Genomic DNA, 20,890 nt, shown 5'->3' on the forward strand with positions numbered 1-20,890 from the left:
CATACAACCAATCCATATATATCAATAATACATAATTTTTCAAACATATAGAAAGATGATATTAAATTTTAAAATCTTCTTTCTGACTTACATAAATTAATTTATTAAAATCCGAAACATCAATTTGCAAATACTAATGTTCAATTTCTTTTATAGCCTTTTTTTCCCAACTTGTTTTTTAAACTCAGGTATCCAAGGTTTTGTTCATCGAATCCTGGGAGAGGTTCATTCCAAAAACTCAGAATAAGCAGCCCAAAACAGTATCAGGAAACTGAAAATACTTTAATCTAGCATACAATATGTCAGCCATGCTCAAGTGTCCGTACCTTAATCCGTTAATATTCTCCGTCTACACAACTTTTAGCATCATCTATGACTTCAATGGCATTGTTTAACTCAGCAATTTGGGACATCCTTCATTTGTCAGAGCCAAATAATTCAGACAAAGCAGTTTCAAGTTTTTCTGTTCGTGCATACGAGGAATCAAATTCAGACACATGATTTTGCCCTGTTGGTAGTGCACTAGAACTGTCAGAGCATTGCGCGCACAAGGTGTAACACAACAACCCTTGGATCAGTGGGCCCTGAACATAGATCCAAGGGCTGTGCAGCATCAAGAGACAACCGGACCTTGGATCACCGAGCCCCACATGCCAAGGATTGTGCTGCACCTGGAGAGCATAGTCTCTGCCATGCGGAGCCAACATCAATCTCATTCATTCTTACAAAGTATCCTGCAAAAACAATCCATACAACCGAAAGGAACTAAAGCTTGAACTATCACTCCATGTTTCGCATTCACTGCTGCACAAGGCATCTGGACAATTTGATCAATTTACCTGTACTACATGGTCTACAATAAAATTAACACAGCAAAAGCTCAAACTTGTGACAGCTAACCCAAAACAAGAATTCATCACTTTTCTAAATGCTTCACAATCTATTTATATAATTCAGGATACAATCTGCTAGTTTGACAACCATATTAGCAAACTTCATCGATTTGACAAAAGATACACTAATTCTCCCATTGATATATATTTGTCCTCTTATCCCACAAATAAAACGACCTTCACGCTTTCAGTAGAGGTAGATTGAGATTTTTTTGCAATGGGCTTTGTCATTCATAAACCATATATTGTTTATCCGAAGGGAAAATAGGGATTTAAAATCCTACATGAACAGTAAACAATAAGATGTTGATACACAAGGGTGGGCAGTAAACTGGCCCTAAGGGGGATAAATTGCATAAACATAGACTAGATTTTTCTAAATCAAGTAAAAATTACATCTCAAGCAAAAGGCTAAAGAACCTTTACCAATGGTTGATGGAAATGAAAAAAGAAGAGAAAAAAATCGGAACATTCAAACCTTTTTATCAGACTAGTACCACAAATCATATTGGTACAAAAATCATGCAACGTTTCAACAAGATGAACAAAACCAATCAATAACTTGCAGTAACACAATATCGAACTGGAAAAAATTGATAGCAATCTACACCCTGTTCAAATGTTTGCAAAAAGCCTTAGTTGAACCTCTTTCTCTTGCCACCAAATCACAATATATCTCACCTAACACTCACGATATTGTTTCTGCATCAACGCTCAATCCACACTGACCAGCTCAGTCTTTTACATCTTTACCAGCATCCAGTTCTTTCATGTCCGCATATTTATAAAGTTTTTCGTTAAACAAAACCTGTGGGTCTTTATCGATCAGCATTCCATTATCAGTATAAGCGTCCTTCAAAAACACACACCAATTCATCTCAGTACCCGCCAAATAAAAGGTCTGCCTCTGCTTCTGAAGCATATGATATACATGTTTTGTTAAATTAAGCTCCTCCTTGAACTCCACGATGTTATGTATGTATGCCCTTTTCTCCAATGTCAAACTCAAAAACTCGTGAATGATTCCCAATCTATACTTCTCTGCTTCCAGTGTCCATAAATCCAACTTACTCCCATCAGAATACGGTGACACTAAAGGTAATGTGTTTAACATGTTTAACTTTCTCTGAGTCTCAAGATCCAACTCCAAAGCCCTTCCATGTTTGATCGGAAATTTAAATGCCTTTTTAACCTTTTCCTCATCAACTAGGAATTTCTTTTCCAAAGAACTCACCGCTAACGAATTATCCCAACGCAATAGCTCAAGGATTCTCTTTCCATCATCCTCGACCACTACCCTAAATTGGTCAGAATACTTCCCTATCCTATCCCTGAAATCTTCAGGGATGCCAAACAAAAGCCTGTTGTGATATATTTTACTCAAAGGGATCCTCCTATTTGTAGACATCATGAGTAGCTTCCTCACAACATCTACCCTTTGTTGCTCTAATTCATTTACTAAATCATGTTCAGTAGACAGCAAATCATCCATGAAATCTGTAAATCCAAACCACATTTTATCGTCGGTATGCCGATAGGTTTCGAATATGACAGGGTGACGCTGAATGGACTTCAAAACTTTGCGGCCACGAGGGAATCCAAGCTGCTGGTGGAGTTTTCCTGCTTCGTCTAGAAGGAGGACATGATGGGGCTGTTTAGAGAGGTAATCTTTAGTTTTAGTGAGGAATCTGTAGTGGGCGTCTCTCTGAAGGATGTTTTCGAAATGAGGAAGGATATTAGGTCGGGTTTGAACAAGTTTAGTTCGTGGACTCTCCTTTTGCTTACGTTTCTTCTTGAATTTCTTAGGGATTTTGGTTATGAGGAATGAGGTAGAAAAATGGGAGATGAATGTATTTTTTGTGATTTTGGTGTGGAGCTGGTGAAGGGCCATCCCAATACCCACGAGGAAATGGGGAGTTCTGGGAGGGGGAAAAGGAGGAAAACGGGAGTGGTGAAAGGTTGATTAAATAAAAATGAGTGAAATTAATTTTATTTTTTAAGCCTTTTTTTAAAAAAATTGTTTAAAATTTAGTTTTTTTCATTAACGTATTTAATAATTTATTTAAATTTTATTATATTAATTTAATATATAATAAAATTTATAATTTAATTAAAACTAACATTCACGCGACCCAACTCAAACCAATCCAGATTTCACTCTATTCTTTCCCAATCTTCACACAAACATCTCCTTTCTCAAACCTCTTCACCTCCGATCTTTTGATTTTTGGCTAACAATTAGTCTAAAAGATATTCTTCTCCAACAAATCGTACGAGATAATCACATATTGGTAAGTAATCGATTTTTTTTATTTTGAATTTTACAAGAGATTCTTGATGTGAAGAATTCGAACCCAAGCTTTGGGTCGAGCTAGGTCGGATCGAGCTCTTCGAGGTCGTGTGGAAAGCTCGGAGCTCGACCCACTGTGGTGCGAAGAGCTCGTGGGTCGAGCTCTTCACGCTGGTGCGAGACTCTTCACCTGGGTCGAGACTCGACCCACCTCGACCAAAAATAGAAATAACTCGACCCAAACTCGACCCAATTTTTTTAAATGATCAGACACTATTTAACATTTGTATTTTTTGTTTTTTTTTTTGCAGATTTATTTACCTGCTAAACTTGGAAGGAATCAATTCTTTGAATATAAGTTAACCTTATGATTAAGATACGTAGAGATATGTAAGAAAATTGTTTCATTTTTGAATAAGAAAGAAATAGAAAATTTGGTCCAGTATACTCGATTCGGTAATTTAATTACATGTGCTAAAGATTATAACAATTACAATCAATTGTTATGGTTTTGATGATTAGACAAACTTACGATATTGAATGTAATGAATTTTGGATGATATATCGTAAACAACCTTTAAGGTTTTCATTGTTAGGGTATTGTTTGTTAACGGGCCTAAATTGTTCAAACGTTTATCCTTTGATACCTGATGAAGATGAATTATGGTGGAGGCATTTTGGTGGAAGAGACTCTATAGGTTTAGGAGATTTCATAGATAGAGTGGATGAGTACGAGAATGAATCAGGAGAAGAGATAGACAATGAAAAGTTGAAATTGACATGTCTTTTGTTTGTGGTTGGTGTATTAGACAGACAAAAAAAATGATACAATCGATATATTTTTGATAGTTTTATTAACTATCCATGGGGTAGAATAGTGTAATGCCCCGGATTCGCTGTCCTCACTGTATCAAGACGAGTCTTTCCAACGTGCTTATGTCCTCACTCACACGCATCCTAGGAAACTTCTCAAGAGGTCACCCATCCCAAAATTGACCCAAGTCAAGCAGGCTTCACTTTGGAGTTCTTATGTGATGAGCTACCGAAAAGAAGATTCACCTTCGTGATATGAGTAGTACATATCAAATCTTTTAAGCCATCTTCAACTGTACAGTCCATTACATTGAACAGTCTCGGAATCCCTTTAATTCCGGTGTGTGATCGGTTCATTCATGTTCCCTCTACCTAGTAGCCTGCAGGAGCCGCTCATTGCTCATGCAATCTCATGGCACCGGCGATCACCCCCCTCCTTCTTCGGCCCCGGCCCTCATAACGTCGAACCAAATGCGTACAAACACCCAAAGCAACGACGTCCACCCTACGACACATACAATTCAAAACGTGGCAATTGACACCAACTCGTTTCCTACGACTTCTAATGCATTCGAGTCCCTATCGACACATAACGACATATCAAATAACATCCCAACATCATACTAAGCATACCTAGAAGCAGCAAAGATTGCCCGTAGATCCCCAACGAAGCCTGCAACACTAAAATCTCAAGAACACATCAATACACAATTTTCTGAAAAATGCAGTTTGAGCAGTCCCACAAAAAACACCATAAATCACTCAATTTTTATTCAAATATTTCGAATTTACTGTCAAATCGAAGGTATCGAAAAGTTCTACAATTTTTGTGTTGAAAGTTTTCTCAGAATCACGACCAAAAAGTCGCAGTATTTAAAAAGACAGCAAAAACGAGTTTTCAGATCTAAAAATTATTTCAAAACTGATCCAATCCAATTTCCGCTCAAACGACGAATGTCACGCAAAAAATTTACGCATAAAATTAACACGACACATAATATGACGAGATCGATGCAGAAATAACAGAATATACGTGAAACGTCCTCATCTCTTATTGCTTTAAAAGTACTAGAATTTTTTTTTTAAAATCTCTCACATTTTCGGTCATTGCATGCACATGCACATAAAAATAATCTTGCACCATTTTAAAGTAAATCATCCAACTAGTATTTGAAAATTGAAAGGGAATAGTCAAACCAGAAATCGTAAAACGTTTTACCAAACCTAAAAAGCAATAAATGTTGAAAAGTGTAGCCCATACTAAACTCTCCAAAAACCTCTCAAAAGCATAAATAAATAGTCTTAAAATCTTTAAAAGGAATCATAAAGTGTAATGCGGAAAATAATGCGCTGGTCCTCGGGTTGTGTACGCCATCAGTCCAGTAGTATCACTCATCAAGACCTTCCTCAGAACCACCTGCATCCATCACACCTAGTGAGTCTAAAGACTCAACACACCATAATCTTTATAACGAGTAATACATAATACAGTCAACATATAACGGTGAAAAATATATTTACGTAAGATAACATTTCATGAAGATGCATAAACTTTAGACTTATTCGCTTTCGTAACATTTTCGTGATGCATAAAAACATTTTCAAAGGCATAAACATATCACTTAAACATAATCATATTCGTGTCCATACTCGTATTCATATTCATGTTCGTATTCGTGTTTGTTGAATTCGGATCGTTGATTGTGACTTTCATATACGTGTTAGGCGATGGATCCATCTACATGTAACCACAGTACTGGGCGGCGGGGGACACCAGCAACACTCTCACCGGTCAACTGGGCCCTGACCTTGCGTAATATCGTATCATCATATACATATACATAACTGTATCCAAGGAAATACGATCGTCGGGCTCCCACTGGGACCATAACCCTCACGATATCTCCAACATATCATCCATCGTGTTAGTCACAATCCCTTCACATCCTTCAACGTATTATCATTACTAAAAAAAACGTGCATATAACATTTTTCATTTTAAACCAAGCATGCAACATGTCTTTTAACGTTATCGTTTCGTCATAAAAATCCATAGACAGTTAAAATCATCGTTTTAACGTTCAAAACCATAAAATAATCATTTTAACTTGTAAACATTCATAAACATTAAAAATACTCATATTAACATTTAAAACAGCAAATAGGGCACTGCCATGGCCTTTACTAATTTCTCGGTGTAAAATGACCGTTTTACCCCTGGACTCGACATTTTACGTTTTCGATTCTTTTCTTGATTTCATGAGTCTAACATGTCCCAAATAATTATTTAAGCTTACGTGAATTTTTTCGTAATTTTATTTGGCTTAAATGTTAGACTTTTTCAATTATCTTTTCTTAAATATTTTAACGGTGATTTAATCCCGAAAAAATACCAAACTTTAATATAAAATTCCTAAATTCTAAATTTGGTCTTTTTATATTATTTTAGCCCTTATGGACCACGTCTCGACCCCCGTGAGTCGTATTCCAAGAATTCTTTATTTTAAAACTCGTTTTGACACCTAAACTTCGACCCCGAGCCATCCCTTAATTTTATCGAGTTACCCCCGAACCATATCGAGCCAAAACTTGCCCAACATGCCAAAGTACCCTACTGGACTCTAAGTTAGCCAAAACAAGTCCCAAAAACTCAAAAACGAGACCACCCTATCTACACCTTATCCGGCCGAGAGTTGCAACAAGTACGAAAACTTTGTGTGTGATCGTGTGGCTCCAACCAACGCTATACTAACCGAACCCAGCCCATGGACACTTGCTTAGGACCCTAATGAACCCTCCTAGCCCAGCCCGTGCCCCATGTGTGACACCTCGACCCGTTTACAATAAAAATACAGCGAAATTTTAAATTTTCAATTGAAGGATGGAAGGATTACAATTTCATAACATAAAATCATTTACAAAATATTTGCTCCTTGGTTGAAATCCTACAACAATAATCCATAAATCCAACAAACACAACAAACCCAAATCATCTCTCCTCCAAAACCAAGAAATAACAACACCAAAAGCTTACCTTAGCTTCTTAGAGCAACCAAGAACCTCGATCTCAACTCGTAAAATCCAACTAGAAACTTGAATCAAAGATGGCAAGTGAAAGAAATGAGGGAAAACCCTTGTCTCCAAGAGAGAATTCAAAAATGGAGAGGAAAGAAATGGGGAAAAGTGAAGTCAACTCACCCAAAAAGCACTTAAAATCTCGACCATACCTCTACTGTACACGACCGCGGGTGCGGTAAACCATGCACCGCGGGTGCGCTGCGCTCACGGCCTCCCAACCAAAAATCCATGCCCGACGACCGCAGGGGCGGTCCTGCAATCACCGTGGGTGCGGTCTACACCGTGGGTGCGGTCCTCACTATACCGCGGGTGCGGTGAAGCTACGGCAAAACACCAATAATTCCAATAATTCAGACCGCGGGTGCGGTCCTTACACTGAGCGCGGGTGCGGTGCTGTCACGGCAGAAACAAAATCTCAAGCAACTAAAATCTAACCGAAACGCTGATACAAAACAACCACCAACCATGAACATCAACAACACCACAAAACAAGAATAATCAACCATACTATAACCCATAAACACAACTCTAACGTCTAAACTAAATAATCCATAAACATACAAAACTTAAACCGTACCGTACACCAGGCTCGGCTATTACACCATGCATCGAGCCACAAACGCCTGAGAGTGGCGCGAACCCTGCACAAAAGCTGTGCGATTTTCTCGGGTGGGAGTCCTTGCACGCAAGGACTCCTCCCCGCCCTTCGGTTATGAGTCCTAGCTTGGCTAGGACTCTCCCCAGACCAAGAACAGACCCTAGCCGAGCCCTGGACCAAGCTAAGACCCAGCCCCTTTCCTCCCAAGACAAACCCGATCGCCCCTTATGAATTGACAGCAGGTTACGGTTCTTGCATGTTTCTTTTTTCTTTTCTTTCTTGGTTCGATCGATCTAGGTGTGGTGTGTGGGACTCTAGAACACAAGCGAAAACTTACCCTAATCATGGCAGCCCCTTCTTAAACAATAATCATGATATGGGATTCAAATAAATCAAGTTCATGATGAACACATGCCATGCACCGAAATTTTTGAAAAGCCTATCTATGAATTTCATGCATACAATAATTCAACCATATTATGATATGATGGATGAGAAAAGGGAGATTAAGGTGTGCCTTTGCGTATTATACGCGCGAAAATCCGTTGACGACGAAGAACGGAGGGACGACTAAGGCTTGCTCTTGTTAAAACCTACGAAAATTCCTTCCAATCTTGCCTCTTGAGTGCAGCCGTGTGTGTGAGGGAGGGTTTGAGAGAGTTTTGATGGTGGAGAAGTAGGTGGCCGATTTTTTGATCAATAAAATAGAATAGGGTTTGCAACAATTAACACTTTAAATACAATTAAATCCCTAATCTAGACTTTAGGCCTAATAAGCCATTAAATTAGGCCCATTAGTCTATTTTAGGATTAAATCAAAATTATAACAAAGTTTTCTTTTATTTAAAAATGTGAATTTAATAGCCGGGTTGCTAAAAAGCTCGCATTTTAGTTGAAAAACCAACACCGATAAAATTTACGTCCCGGCGTAGAAAATCATCTCAAAACCCCTTATTTTCGAAAATGCTAAAAAAATATCGACCATCTTTTAAATAATTAAAAATAATTATTTAATAAAAATATTTTACATTTTCTTCAGCCCTCGGTCCCCGTTCTACGATCGTCACTTGAATATCCCTTAAATATCATTTTATGCATGATGACAATAAAAATCTTGTTTAATACATAAACATGTACTTCACATAATTAATTAGCAATTAAAATAAATTAATTACTCATTTTACGAATTTCCTAGATTTGCATGCAGTTGGATTACGTCGTCTTAATGTTTGGACCCTACAATTCCTCCCCCCTTAAATAAAATTTCGTCCTCGAAATTAGAACTTACCGAATAACTCTGGATAGCGACCTATCAAGTACCTCTCGGTTTTCCAAGTAGCTTCCTCTTCCGAGTGATTCAGCCACTTGACCTTGACCATTGGAATGACTTTGTTTCGCAATCGTCTTTCTTGTCTAGCCAGAATCTGGACAGGTCTCTCCTCATAAGACATATTTAGAGTTAGTTGAAGAGGTTCATAATTAAGCACATGCGACGGATTCGACATGTACTTCCGCAGCATTGAAATGTGGAACACATTGTGAACTCCAGAAAGTGTGGGTGGCAACGCCACTCTATAAGCTAGTGTCCCAATCCTCTCCAAAATCTCGAACGGACCAATAAATCTCGGACTAAGCTTGCCTCTCTTGCCAAAGCGCATAACACCCTTCATAGGTGCTATTTTCACAAATACGTGGTCGCCCACTGCAAACTCTAAGTCCCTTCGCCTCTTGTTCGCATAACTCTTTTGTCGGCTTTGTGCAGTCTTCATTCTATCACGAATTTTGACTACAAGCTCAGCCGTCTTATCAATCACATCTGGACCAATATCTCTTCTTTCCCCAACCTCGTCCCAATGAATAGGAGATCTACATTTTCTTCCATAGAGCGCCTCAAAAGGAGCCATCCCAATTGATGATTTGAAACTGTTATTGTAGGTGAACTCCACTAGAGGTAACTTTGGTTCCCAACTGCCTTGGAAATCAATAACGCATGCTCGCAGTAGATCCTCCAAAATCTGTATAACTCTCTCCGACTGGCCATCGGTTTGAGGGTGGAATGCTGTACTGAATGATAACTTGGTCCCCATCGCTGCATGCAGACTCTTCCAAAAAGATGAAGTAAAATGCGGGTCTCTGTCCGAAACAATAGACACTGGAATCCCATGCAGACGAACTATCTCACGAATATACAACTCTGCATACTGAACCATGGTGAATGTCGTCTAAATAGGAAGAAAATGCGCTGATTTCGTAAGACGATCAACTATCACCCAAATGGCATTCAGTCCTCTAACAGTCTTAGGCAATCCCACAACAAAGTCCATGGTGATATTTTCCCATTTCCACTCGGGAATAGGGAGTGGCTTCAATTTTCCCGCTGGTCTCTGATGCTCTGCCTTGACTTGCTGACAAGTCAAACACTCGGATACATACTTCAAGATGTCTCTCTTCATGCCTGGCCACCAATATAACAACTGCAAATCCCTATACATCTTGGTACTGCACGGATGAATGGAATAAGGTGTGTCATGGGCTTCCTTCATAATGAGTTGTCTCAAAGAATCGTCACTAGGAACCCATAGACGGTCTCGGTAACGGACTAATCCGTCCACCACTGAGTACAAATTCCGGCCCTTGGCTTCATCTCTAGCTCTCCACTTTTGCAACAGCTCATCAGTGGACTGTCCATCACGGATTTTATCTGTAATGCCCGAAATTTGATCATTTTAATCAGATGTTGATTAATTGGCATGATTAACGTTATAAGAACTCAAATGAACCGATATGACAAGGCCGGGCGTCGTTGCACTTGTTAGCCAAGTATTTGGGCAGAAACTTCGGCGCTCGAGCGGTAGAAAAGCACCGCCCGAGCGCCAATGTATCACAAGTTATTGCTCGGACAGAAGGTTCGGCGCCCGGGCGGTAGATTTCGACCGCCCGTGCGCCAAGGGCGCGTCTTGAAAATTCTGGACAGAAGGTACCACGCTCGAGCGGTAGATTTGCACCGCTCGAGCGCCACCCGGAAATCATGAAAGGTAGCCACGTTTCAATTTCATGCAAGACGGATATATATATACATATAAACGTTTGTAATCCTTCAGAAATCAGAAACAAAGATCGAGAAAAGGGTTCAGAATAAGAGTTGAAAATCCTTACGCTTTTTTTGAGAAATCTTTCCGTCAGATTTTGAATCTGACTTCAGTACTGTGTTCCTATCAACGCAGGCTACAACTGGACGTAAGTTTTATTACGTTTAGATATGATTTGAATTTATGATATTGTCAGAATTGAATATGATTCAGATATGATGTTTCTACTACCGTAGACATTATAGAATTGAAGTCAGATTAAAGAACAGACTGTTCCTGTAATTGTTATGATTTTTGAAAGATATTGACTGAGATTTTATATCAGAATTGTGTTAATATTCAGAGTATGAATTATGTGGGCTCAGATTATGAGTTCAGTATTATATTTGTGATGTTCAGATTGACGGGGTTATTCAGATTGTATTTTATGCCGTCGAAACATCAGTTGAGTTAGATTGATCAGATTCAGATATGATTTCGATTAGATTGTGATATTATTGATATGACTCAGATTGTATCTTGTTCAGACATTGATCAGATTGTATACTGAATTGAGTATTGATCAGAACAGATTGTATATTGAGTTATTCACTGATACAGCGTATTCAATATTGTCATTTCAGATTCGAGATGGACAGATTTGAATACAGGTCTTCGTCATCGTCAGACCGGGACGACAAAGGTATAATTCATGTGATATTCGGGAAGAAACAACTCAATTGAGATCACATTTGAGTTGCCCAATAAAATCACATACTTGTTTTATTGATTATATCTTGATATGATTATGATTGTGTATAGATTTGTTTATAGAACTTGTAGACAAATCTTGCTATGCTTTGTTTACAGATCATGTGGCATTGCATTAGAATGATTATGCTTGTTTACAGATTTTGTATTCATGAATTAAGATAGGACAGTCTGGAGATCAGGCAGACTTCTAGATGTTCGGCGATATCTCAGGTTAGGGGAAAATCACCGCCCCTTTGTAGACGTGGATACAGATCAGGCCGAAGTCTAGGAATAAGACGTACCGTCACCCCGATTGGAGAGTAGGTGATAGATCGTCTTATTCACCCCGGGATCCCTAGAGTTATAGATCGAGTCAAGTCTAGACATGATTTGATTAGGACTTCATGCTTATATGGATGTGGCTCCTAGATCATGGGACCCATCGTTATTGCTTTCAGTTGTGCTAGCATGTTTTATGATTTAGGCTGTTGATATGCATGTTTATCTGATTTGAGATGCATGCTTAATTTCATAGATTATGAAATATATTGTGTTTATACATGATCGCATGTTTATGAATTAGTTTGGTTATATACATGCTTACCATGTTTTATACTGGGATTTATTCTCACCGGAGTTATCCGACTGGTGTCTTGTTTGTATGTGTGCATGACATCAGGGGAGGCAGGATCGGGGTCACGAAGATGATGAGAGAAGACGAGTTAGCGTGGTGATTCCGGACTTACAGTAGATTGGATTTTACTACTAGAATTTTAGTAGTGAACCTTAGATTAGAATGTTGTACATTATTGTATTTTTAATACTGAATTGTATTTTATATACAGACATGTATAGTGTTTAGAGTCCCTTACCTTCTGCAGTTATAAACTAAAAAGAAAAAAATTTTAGACCCTGTTTTATTTTAATTGATAATTAAATCCCAAAGATGATTAAGAAGATGATTAGCGTCCGGGTCCCCACAACAGGTGGTATCAGAGCGATAGATCCTTTAGATTGAGATAGTCAGAACTAATAGATCATTTAGACTGAGATAGAAGAGAATGAGCGGGGTAGATTGAATTGTCTTCCTTGCATGTAATTGCTAGCATAATATTTATTTCAATGTTGATTTACATTGTGTGTGCTAGCATGATTTATTGCTTTCCCTATTACATGTTGCTTGTTATCTGAGTTGATTGCAGCATGTGATTACTGAGCCTGGATCAGAACCGAGTCTGAATCAGAAGTATATGATCAGAGGAGGGCTGAGACAGATTGTATAGATTGTGTACTAATCTGTTTGATATTCAGATATACCGCCTCGAAGAATTTCAGAAAAGGGCAGTACTTCGTCTGAACAGAGAGATGTATCAGAAACTCAGCTAGAAGAAAAGATGAAAGAATTTGAGTTATTACAGCCGCCGACTCTGAATGGTTCCGAGACATCTGAAGACTGTCAGAACTGGTTTGATGATATAGAAATCTTGTTTGACTTACTTGACTGTACAGATGAACAGAGGGTTAAAATGGTGCCTTATCAGTTACGAGAGGCCGCCAGGAGTTGGTGGATTACCAGTAGAAGAATGTGGGCACAGAGAGGTACAGTGATTTCGTGGGAAATATTCAGAACTGTGGGGACCCGGACGCTAATCAAGTTCTTAATCATGTTTGGGACTAATTAATCAATTATAAAACAGGGTCTAAATTTTTTTTTTTAAAATACATAGCGGAAACGTAATGTAATTTACTCAAATTACATATTAAACATGAACATACATCTCAGTATAAAAGTACAAGTCATGTACAACATATATGTATTCAACTAGGGTTTAACAGCTAATATCAAGTGTCTAACCCTATCTCTAAATCAAGTCCGGAATCACCACGCTATCTGTCTTCTCTCATCCTCTTCTTGACCCTGATCCAGCCCCACCTGTTATCATGCACACATACAAAACAAGACAACAGCCGGATAACTCCGGTGAGAATGAATCCCAGTATAAACAATGTATACATGCAATTATATAGAAACATATACAAAAGCATATAGCAGTTATCTTTAACATGTAGCAATTCAACAAACATGAATGATATAAAACTGTAAATCAACATGTCCTATCAGACTCAACTTAACCGACGCGTCGTCTCAGACTCGACTCAACTCTAACCTAGGGATCCCGAAGTCTGAATAATAGTAATTATACCGAATCTCAGTCGATAGGAATGAATCAATCCCTAAACGGCATCGATATAATACATATATCCAGTGTCTGGGCGAATCAGCCACAGAATTGACGAATCAGTCAAGAATTAGGCGAATCAGCCAATAACCAGACGAATCAGCCTGTGATTAAGCGAATCAGCTATAATTAAGCAAATCAGCCAATAAATAGACGAATCAGTCTATAACCCGACGAATCAGCCGGTGACTAGGCGAATCAGCCTATGACTCAACAACTCAGTAGTCAATACATGCATTCAGTATCTAAGCAAATCAGTCGATGACTAGCGAATCAGCAGTCATTACATGCAGTAGCTATAAATCAATAAACTACAAATATCAATCTTATCATACATTAGCTATAACTCAATAGACTACAATCATAAGTCTCATCAATTGCAAATATCAATGCAATAAATAAAAGTATGTGATTTAGGGAAACTCGAGTCACACCTCACTCGAGTTGTGCAATCCCAACTCAACATTAATTTATACCTTTCTTTCTGATATTCTGATTCTGTCGAAGTCTCGAACTCAAATCTGTCAATACTCAATCTGACAAGAACAATATCGAGGAGTATAATATCAATATACCACTCGAATTAAATCTGTCCTGCTCAATACTCAATCTAATTCAATATCGATGGCATAACGGTATAATATCAATATACCCAACAATACCCTATCAATCAGATATTAATTCTAATATCTCATACTCAATAACAACTCAATTCTGATATCACTTGACTCCAAAACTATTCCGAAAATCATAACAATTCCATAATCAGTCCGTTTCTTAATCTGACTTCGATTCTATGATGTCTAATATGTCGAGAACAACATATATGAGTTCCATTCAATTCTGACAAAATCATAATTTCAAAGCATGTCAAAACGTAGTAAAACTTACGTCCAGTTGTAGCCTGCGTTGCTAGGAACACAACACCGAAGTCGGACTTAAAATCTAACGGACGGATTGAAATATAAAGGCGTAAGGATTTTTCAATAAACTGACAGAACCCTTTCTCGATTCTTTTGTCTGAATTCTCAGCAATTCACGCATGTATATATATATATATTGCATGCAACCATAAGATACGTGGCATTATTTTCATAACCCACGTCTCTCGCTCGGGCGGACATAAATTACCGCCCGGGCGAGCGACTCTCGGCCTTTCTGCGCGATTCAGTCTCGCTCGGGCGGACAAAAACTTCCGCCCGGGCGAGACACTTTCGGCCCTCTTGCATAATTCCGTCTCGCTCGAGCGAACATAAACTTCCGCCCGGGCGAGACACTTTCGGCCCACATCTTGGCTCTTCCTACTTCTTGGTTCGAATTAAATCTCGGACTGGCCCGGCTATAACCACATTAAGTCAATTAATCAACATCTGATTACAGTAATTAAATCTCGGGCATTACAAGAACTGAATTCTATCGAAAATTTTTCTCAGCTTCGTACCGAGAGGACAAGAAATTAGAGTTTGAGAATTTGAGCCAAGGGCAACTGAATATTGACCAATATGCTGCTAAATTCTCGACTCTACTGCGTTTTGCTCCTCAGATAGCTGGAAATGAGGAAGCTGTAGTGAATCAGTTCATCAGAGGGTTGAATTCAGAGGTAGTTGCATTCATGAATTTGCAACGACCTTACCATTTTGCTGATATCTTGAGTAGAGCAAAGAGAGCTGAGGCGAGTCTGATTAGACAACTGACAAGGTTGTGTGTGAAGCCACTTCAGACACAACAATCCCCTCTTCGATATGATCACGGCAGTACGAGTGGGAAGCAAGATGTGCTGAAAGCTCGAAAGAAGCCATTCAAGAAGTTGGGAAGTGGTTCCTCTAGCTCAAGTGGTTCCAGTCCAAGCCATACCGATGTCTATTGTAGGACTTGCGGAGGGAGACATTCCTCAGAGCAATGCAAAGGAGTGCTTGGTAGATGCAATATCTGTAAACAACTGGGGCATTTTGCTAAAGTTTGTCCCCAGAGACGGTTTTGAAGATCTTAGGGAACAGCGTTAATTGAGAAACAGACCCAGAATCCACAACAGGTACTATTTTGTTATGATTCTATTGCATATGTATTGATATATACTAATGCATTTGTTAAGAATATCTTTGACTGAGTTGCATGAAGATATGCTGTATCTGTTGGGTTGTTTGTACTGTAGTATGGATGTCCTTGCTTGTTGAGGAATTGTTAATATCAGAGATTTCTGTATATATTGTATACTACAGTAAGATGAGAATGAGATAGAGATAGATTATGATGTACTTGTGTTTCTGATTTGATTGCATTATTGATGTTAATATGCTGAACAAGTACAGATATATTGTAGAGTTGTTCCAGAAATGGTAAGAGTCAGACCAGATATGGTTGATGACTAAAGATTTCACAGTAAGGATTCTAGATTTCGAATTCTTTTGATATCTGTGTTGTCTATGACTCGATTAATACAGAAAGGAACAGATAGTATCCTTATGTATCCAGTAGATCTACTGGAATCGAGCGTAGCATTGGCAGATTTGCCAGAAATGTACGAGTTGGCAGACATTAACCCAGATAAGATTTCCGATTTGCTTTATATCAGAAAGATAAATTTCAGGATTGAATTCTGATCAGATATTGATTGTTGTTTTAGAATTTAAGGCAGAATAGCATCGAAGGTACAGAATGACATTGAATGTACAGAATGATACAGAATGAATTGAAAGATTTGTAGAAGAGTACCGACCAGGCGTTACAACTGATTTAGTGTTTCTCTTGGGTATGTTTCAGTATATTCAGAAATGTTCTGATGATTCTATACTTGTTATATCTATGAAATTCTGATATATTTGCAGTATTTGATTGATCGAATCAAATATCTGAAGATTATATTGAATACTCTGGGAACTGTAATGATTGTATACAGAAATTATTCAGATAAGAATCTTGCTTGAAACAGATTGTATTCAAAGTATGCGATATCTGAAGATTAGTATACAGATTGATTGCGTTACAGTTGAGATTGCAATCAAGGATTGATAAGAAACCGACATCAGAAATTTCAGAAATGTCAGAATTGTCAGAGATAGAGTTTGTCTGATTTGGCAGATTATTTTACTAGACTATTGCTTTATATCTGCTGAGGATTGTTATGGTTCTAAATCAGTATTCGAGATATCTTATATTGATTGGGGGCACAGTGTAATTGCAGATGAGATATAGTAGGTGATCAGAATGACCTGAAGATATCTACTAGAACTAGTTGTTTTATGAGTTCACTGAACTCACTAGATATATGTCGGTTACTGATATTTTGTATCTAACTTGATATTACTGTTGTTCTGAATTTTTATATGATACAGATTTTGTGAACCATTGAGAATATATACAGTTCAATTGTATCAGAGTTGTTTTCGAGAGGTACAGCTATTCAGAAACGCGATCAGAATGTTCAGAAATTGGTTGTAATAGTCATATCAGAGTAAAAGATATGTGATTTTGTGTTTTGTATGAGACTGATTATCTTGTGATGTCAGATGTGTCAGAATTGTACAGCAAAGCTTGATATCGATAGTCAGAGCCGAATACCAGGTAGGTATATTTTCTCTCATTTATGTTATTAACTGATTCGTTTATGTCAGTAGTTCGAAGTTGAAATCACAAATAATGGCAGAAAGGCGCTGTAATGACTTCAGTTGTCATGTTGTGACTGAGCATGTATGATATTCGAACAGATAATGATGATATAGACAGATGAGATCAGTTATAACCGAATTGTACTGAAATGTTGGCAGAAATTTGTACTGATATGTCGGAATTGCTAACAGAAGAAGACAAAAAGATAGAAATCAGAAGATTATTACAGATTTTGTATATTTCTGAATAGAAATGGGAGTGCATTTCTATGGCTTTTGTAATGAAATTACCGCCATTTTCTTTAGATTGTGATGTGATATGATTGTGATTGACAGATTTCTCAATCTATATCTATCGGTTTGTACCAGATTACGTACAAACAGAACTAAATGACATAGATCGATGTCAAAGAAATGTTCAGATAGAACAGAACATTTAAGTAGATTATATCAGATTGTGATGTTGATAAAGTTTATACTTGTGATAGAAGATATCATGAGCTCTTTCGCAGATTTTTCACAGATTGACAGATAGCCAGAGGATGTTATCCAGATATTGGAAGATATTGGCAGAACTTTAGTACTGGATGTTAGTACTCAGTATTATGATTTATTGTCAATATATGAATTACTGTATGACAATAGTTATATAGACAGTTCAGAATGAACAGATTAAAGAAAACCAACATCGGATGATGATGTTTGGTATTTGAAACTGAAGATTTCATATGTCCTTGATCAGGATAAACAGATTGAATAACAAGTACTAGTATTGTTTTGTTATAAATTGTAACTGGTTTACACGGATGTGGTATAACCAACATGGCAAGATTGATTTTGTCAGAGTTAATTTGAGAAGTATTATGATAGTATAGTTCATGAAGTCTTATTTCAGATTTGAAATCAGAGGGTGATACCAGAAAGAGATTTCATAATGGAATTAGTGAGATGAGAGTTTAAGTTAAACTCTGTATACATTTCTTCTATTATATCTGAATGGATTGCTTGTGAGTTCGAGGACGAACTCAGATCTAAGAGGGGGAGAAATGTAATGCCCGAAATTTGATCATTTTAATCAGATGTTGATTAATTGGCATGATTAACGTTATAAGAACTCAAATGAACCGATATGACAAGGCCGGGCGTCGTTGCACTTGTTAGCCAAGTATTTGGGCAGAAACTTCGGCGCTCGAGCGGTAGAAAAGCACCGCCCGAGCGCCAATGTATCACAAGTTATTGCTCGGACAGAAGGTTCGGCGCCCGGGCGGTAGATTTCGACCGCCCGAGCGCCAAGGGCGCGTCTTGAAAATTCTGGACAGAAGGTACCGCGCTCGAGCGGTAGATTTGCACCGCTCGAGCGCCACCCGGAAATCATGAAAGGTAGCCACGTTTCAATTCATGCAAGACGGATATATATATACATATAAACGTTTGTAATCCTTCAGAAATCAGAAACAAAGATCGAGAAAAGGGTTCAGAATAAGAGTTGAAAATCCTTACGCTTTTTTTGAGAAATCTGTCCGTCAGATTTTGAATCTGACTTCAGTACTGTGTTCCTATCAACGCAGGCTACAACTGGACGTAAGTTTTATTACGTTTAGATATGATTTGAATTTATGATATTGTCAGAATTGAATATGATTCAGATATGATGTTTCTACTACCGTAGACATTATAGAATTGAAGTCAGATTAAAGAACAGACTGTTCCTGTAATTGTTATGATTTTTGAAAGATATTGACTGAGATTTTATATCAGAATTGTGTTAATATTCAGAGTATGAATTATGTGGGCACAGATTATGAGTTCAGTATTATATTTGTGATGTTCAGATTGACGGGGTTATTCAGATTGTATTTTATGCCGTCGAAACATCAGTTGAGTTAGATTGATCAGATTCAGATATGATTTCGATTAGATTGTGATATTATTGATATGACTCAGATTGTATCTTGTTCAGACATTGATCAGATTGTATACTGAATTGAGTATTGATCAGAACAGATTGTATATTGAGTTATTCACTGATACAGCGTATTCAATATTGTCATTTCAGATTCGAGATGGACAGATTTGAATACAGGTCTTCGTCATCGTCAGACCGGGACGACAAAGGTATAATTCATGTGATATTCGGGAAGAAACAACTCAATTGAGATCACATTTGAGTTGCCCAATAAAATCACATACTTGTTTTATTGATTATATCTTGATATGATTATGATTGTGTATAGATTTGTTTATAGAACTTGTAGACAAATCTTGCTATGCTTTGTTTACAGATCATGTGGCATTGCATTAGAATGATTATGCTTGTTTACAGATTTTGTATTCATGAATTAAGATAGGACAGTCTGGAGATCAGGCAGACTTCTAGATGTTCGGCGATATCTCAGGTTAGGGGAAAATCACCGCCCCTTTGTAGACGTGGATACAGATCAGGCCGAAGTCTAGGAATAAGACGTACCGTCACCCCGATTGGAGAGTAGGTGATAGATCGTCTTATTCACCCCGGGATCCCTAGAGTTATAGATCGAGTCAAGTCTAGACATGATTTGATTAGGACTTCATGCTTATATGGATGTGGCTCCTAGATCATGGGACCCATCGTTATTGCTTTCAGTTGTGCTAGCATGTTTTATGATTTAGGCTGTTGATATGCATGTTTATCTGATTTGAGTTGCATGCTTAATTTCATAGATTATGAAATATATTGTGTTTATACATGATCGCATGTTTATGAATTAGTTTAGTTATATACATGCTTACCATGTTTTATACTGGGATTTATTCTCACCGGAGTTATCCGGCTGGTGTCTTGTTTGTATGTGTGCATGACATCAGGGGAGGCAGGATCGGGGTCACGAAGATGATGAGAGAAGACGAGTTAGCGTGGTGATTCCGGACTTACAGTAGATTGGATTTTACTACTAGAATTTTAGTAGTGAACCTTAGATTAGAATGTTGTACATTATTGTATTTTTAATACTGAATTGTATTTTATATACAGACATGTATAGTGTTTAGAGTCCCTTACCTTCCGCAGTTATAAACTAAAAAGAAAAAAAATTTAGACCCTGTTTTATCTTAATTGATAATTAAATCCCAAAGATGATTAAGAAGATGATTAGCGTCCGGGTCCCCACATTATCTCTCAATATCGACTGGACTGATAATGTGGGGCCTCGCCCCTAGCATACACTGCAAGCTCAAACCATTGTATCTCGGACTGCAATGGTCTTTGGAGTGATAAATGAATGACGACTGCTGCTTTTCTACTCAATGCATCTGCCACTACGTTAGCTTTCCCTGGATGGTAGCTAATGTCACAATCATAGTCCTTTACCAATTTGAGCCATCTGCGCTGTCTCATATTCAACTCCTTTTGGGTGAAGAAGTATTTCAAAATTTTATGATCGGTGAATATCTTGCACTTCTCCCCATAAAGGTAGTGTCTTCAAATTTTCAGTGTGAAGACTACTGCTGCAAGCTCAAGATCATGAGTGGGGTAGTTCTTTTCATGAATTTTCAACTGTCTTGACGCATAGGCGA

The 20,890-nt window shown here is 37.9% G+C and overlaps 1 protein-coding gene across 1 annotated transcript; it reads right to left on the minus strand.

Annotated features, from left to right (window-relative positions):
- Nucleotides 1-568: 568 nt before the first annotated feature.
- LOC140814563 (protein WHAT'S THIS FACTOR 1 homolog, chloroplastic) lies at nucleotides 569-2,825 on the minus strand. The gene has a single exon (XM_073173586.1). It carries the CDS (start codon nucleotides 2,782-2,784, stop codon nucleotides 1,627-1,629), a length of 1,158 nt encoding a protein of 385 aa, XP_073029687.1. The 5' UTR covers nucleotides 2,785-2,825; the 3' UTR covers nucleotides 569-1,626.
- Between the last annotated feature and the right edge of the window lie 18,065 nt (nucleotides 2,826-20,890).

This window comes from Primulina eburnea, chromosome 15, assembly GCF_022965805.1.
Source record: "Primulina eburnea isolate SZY01 chromosome 15, ASM2296580v1, whole genome shotgun sequence".
NCBI classification, from domain to species: Eukaryota; Viridiplantae; Streptophyta; class Magnoliopsida; order Lamiales; family Gesneriaceae; genus Primulina; species Primulina eburnea.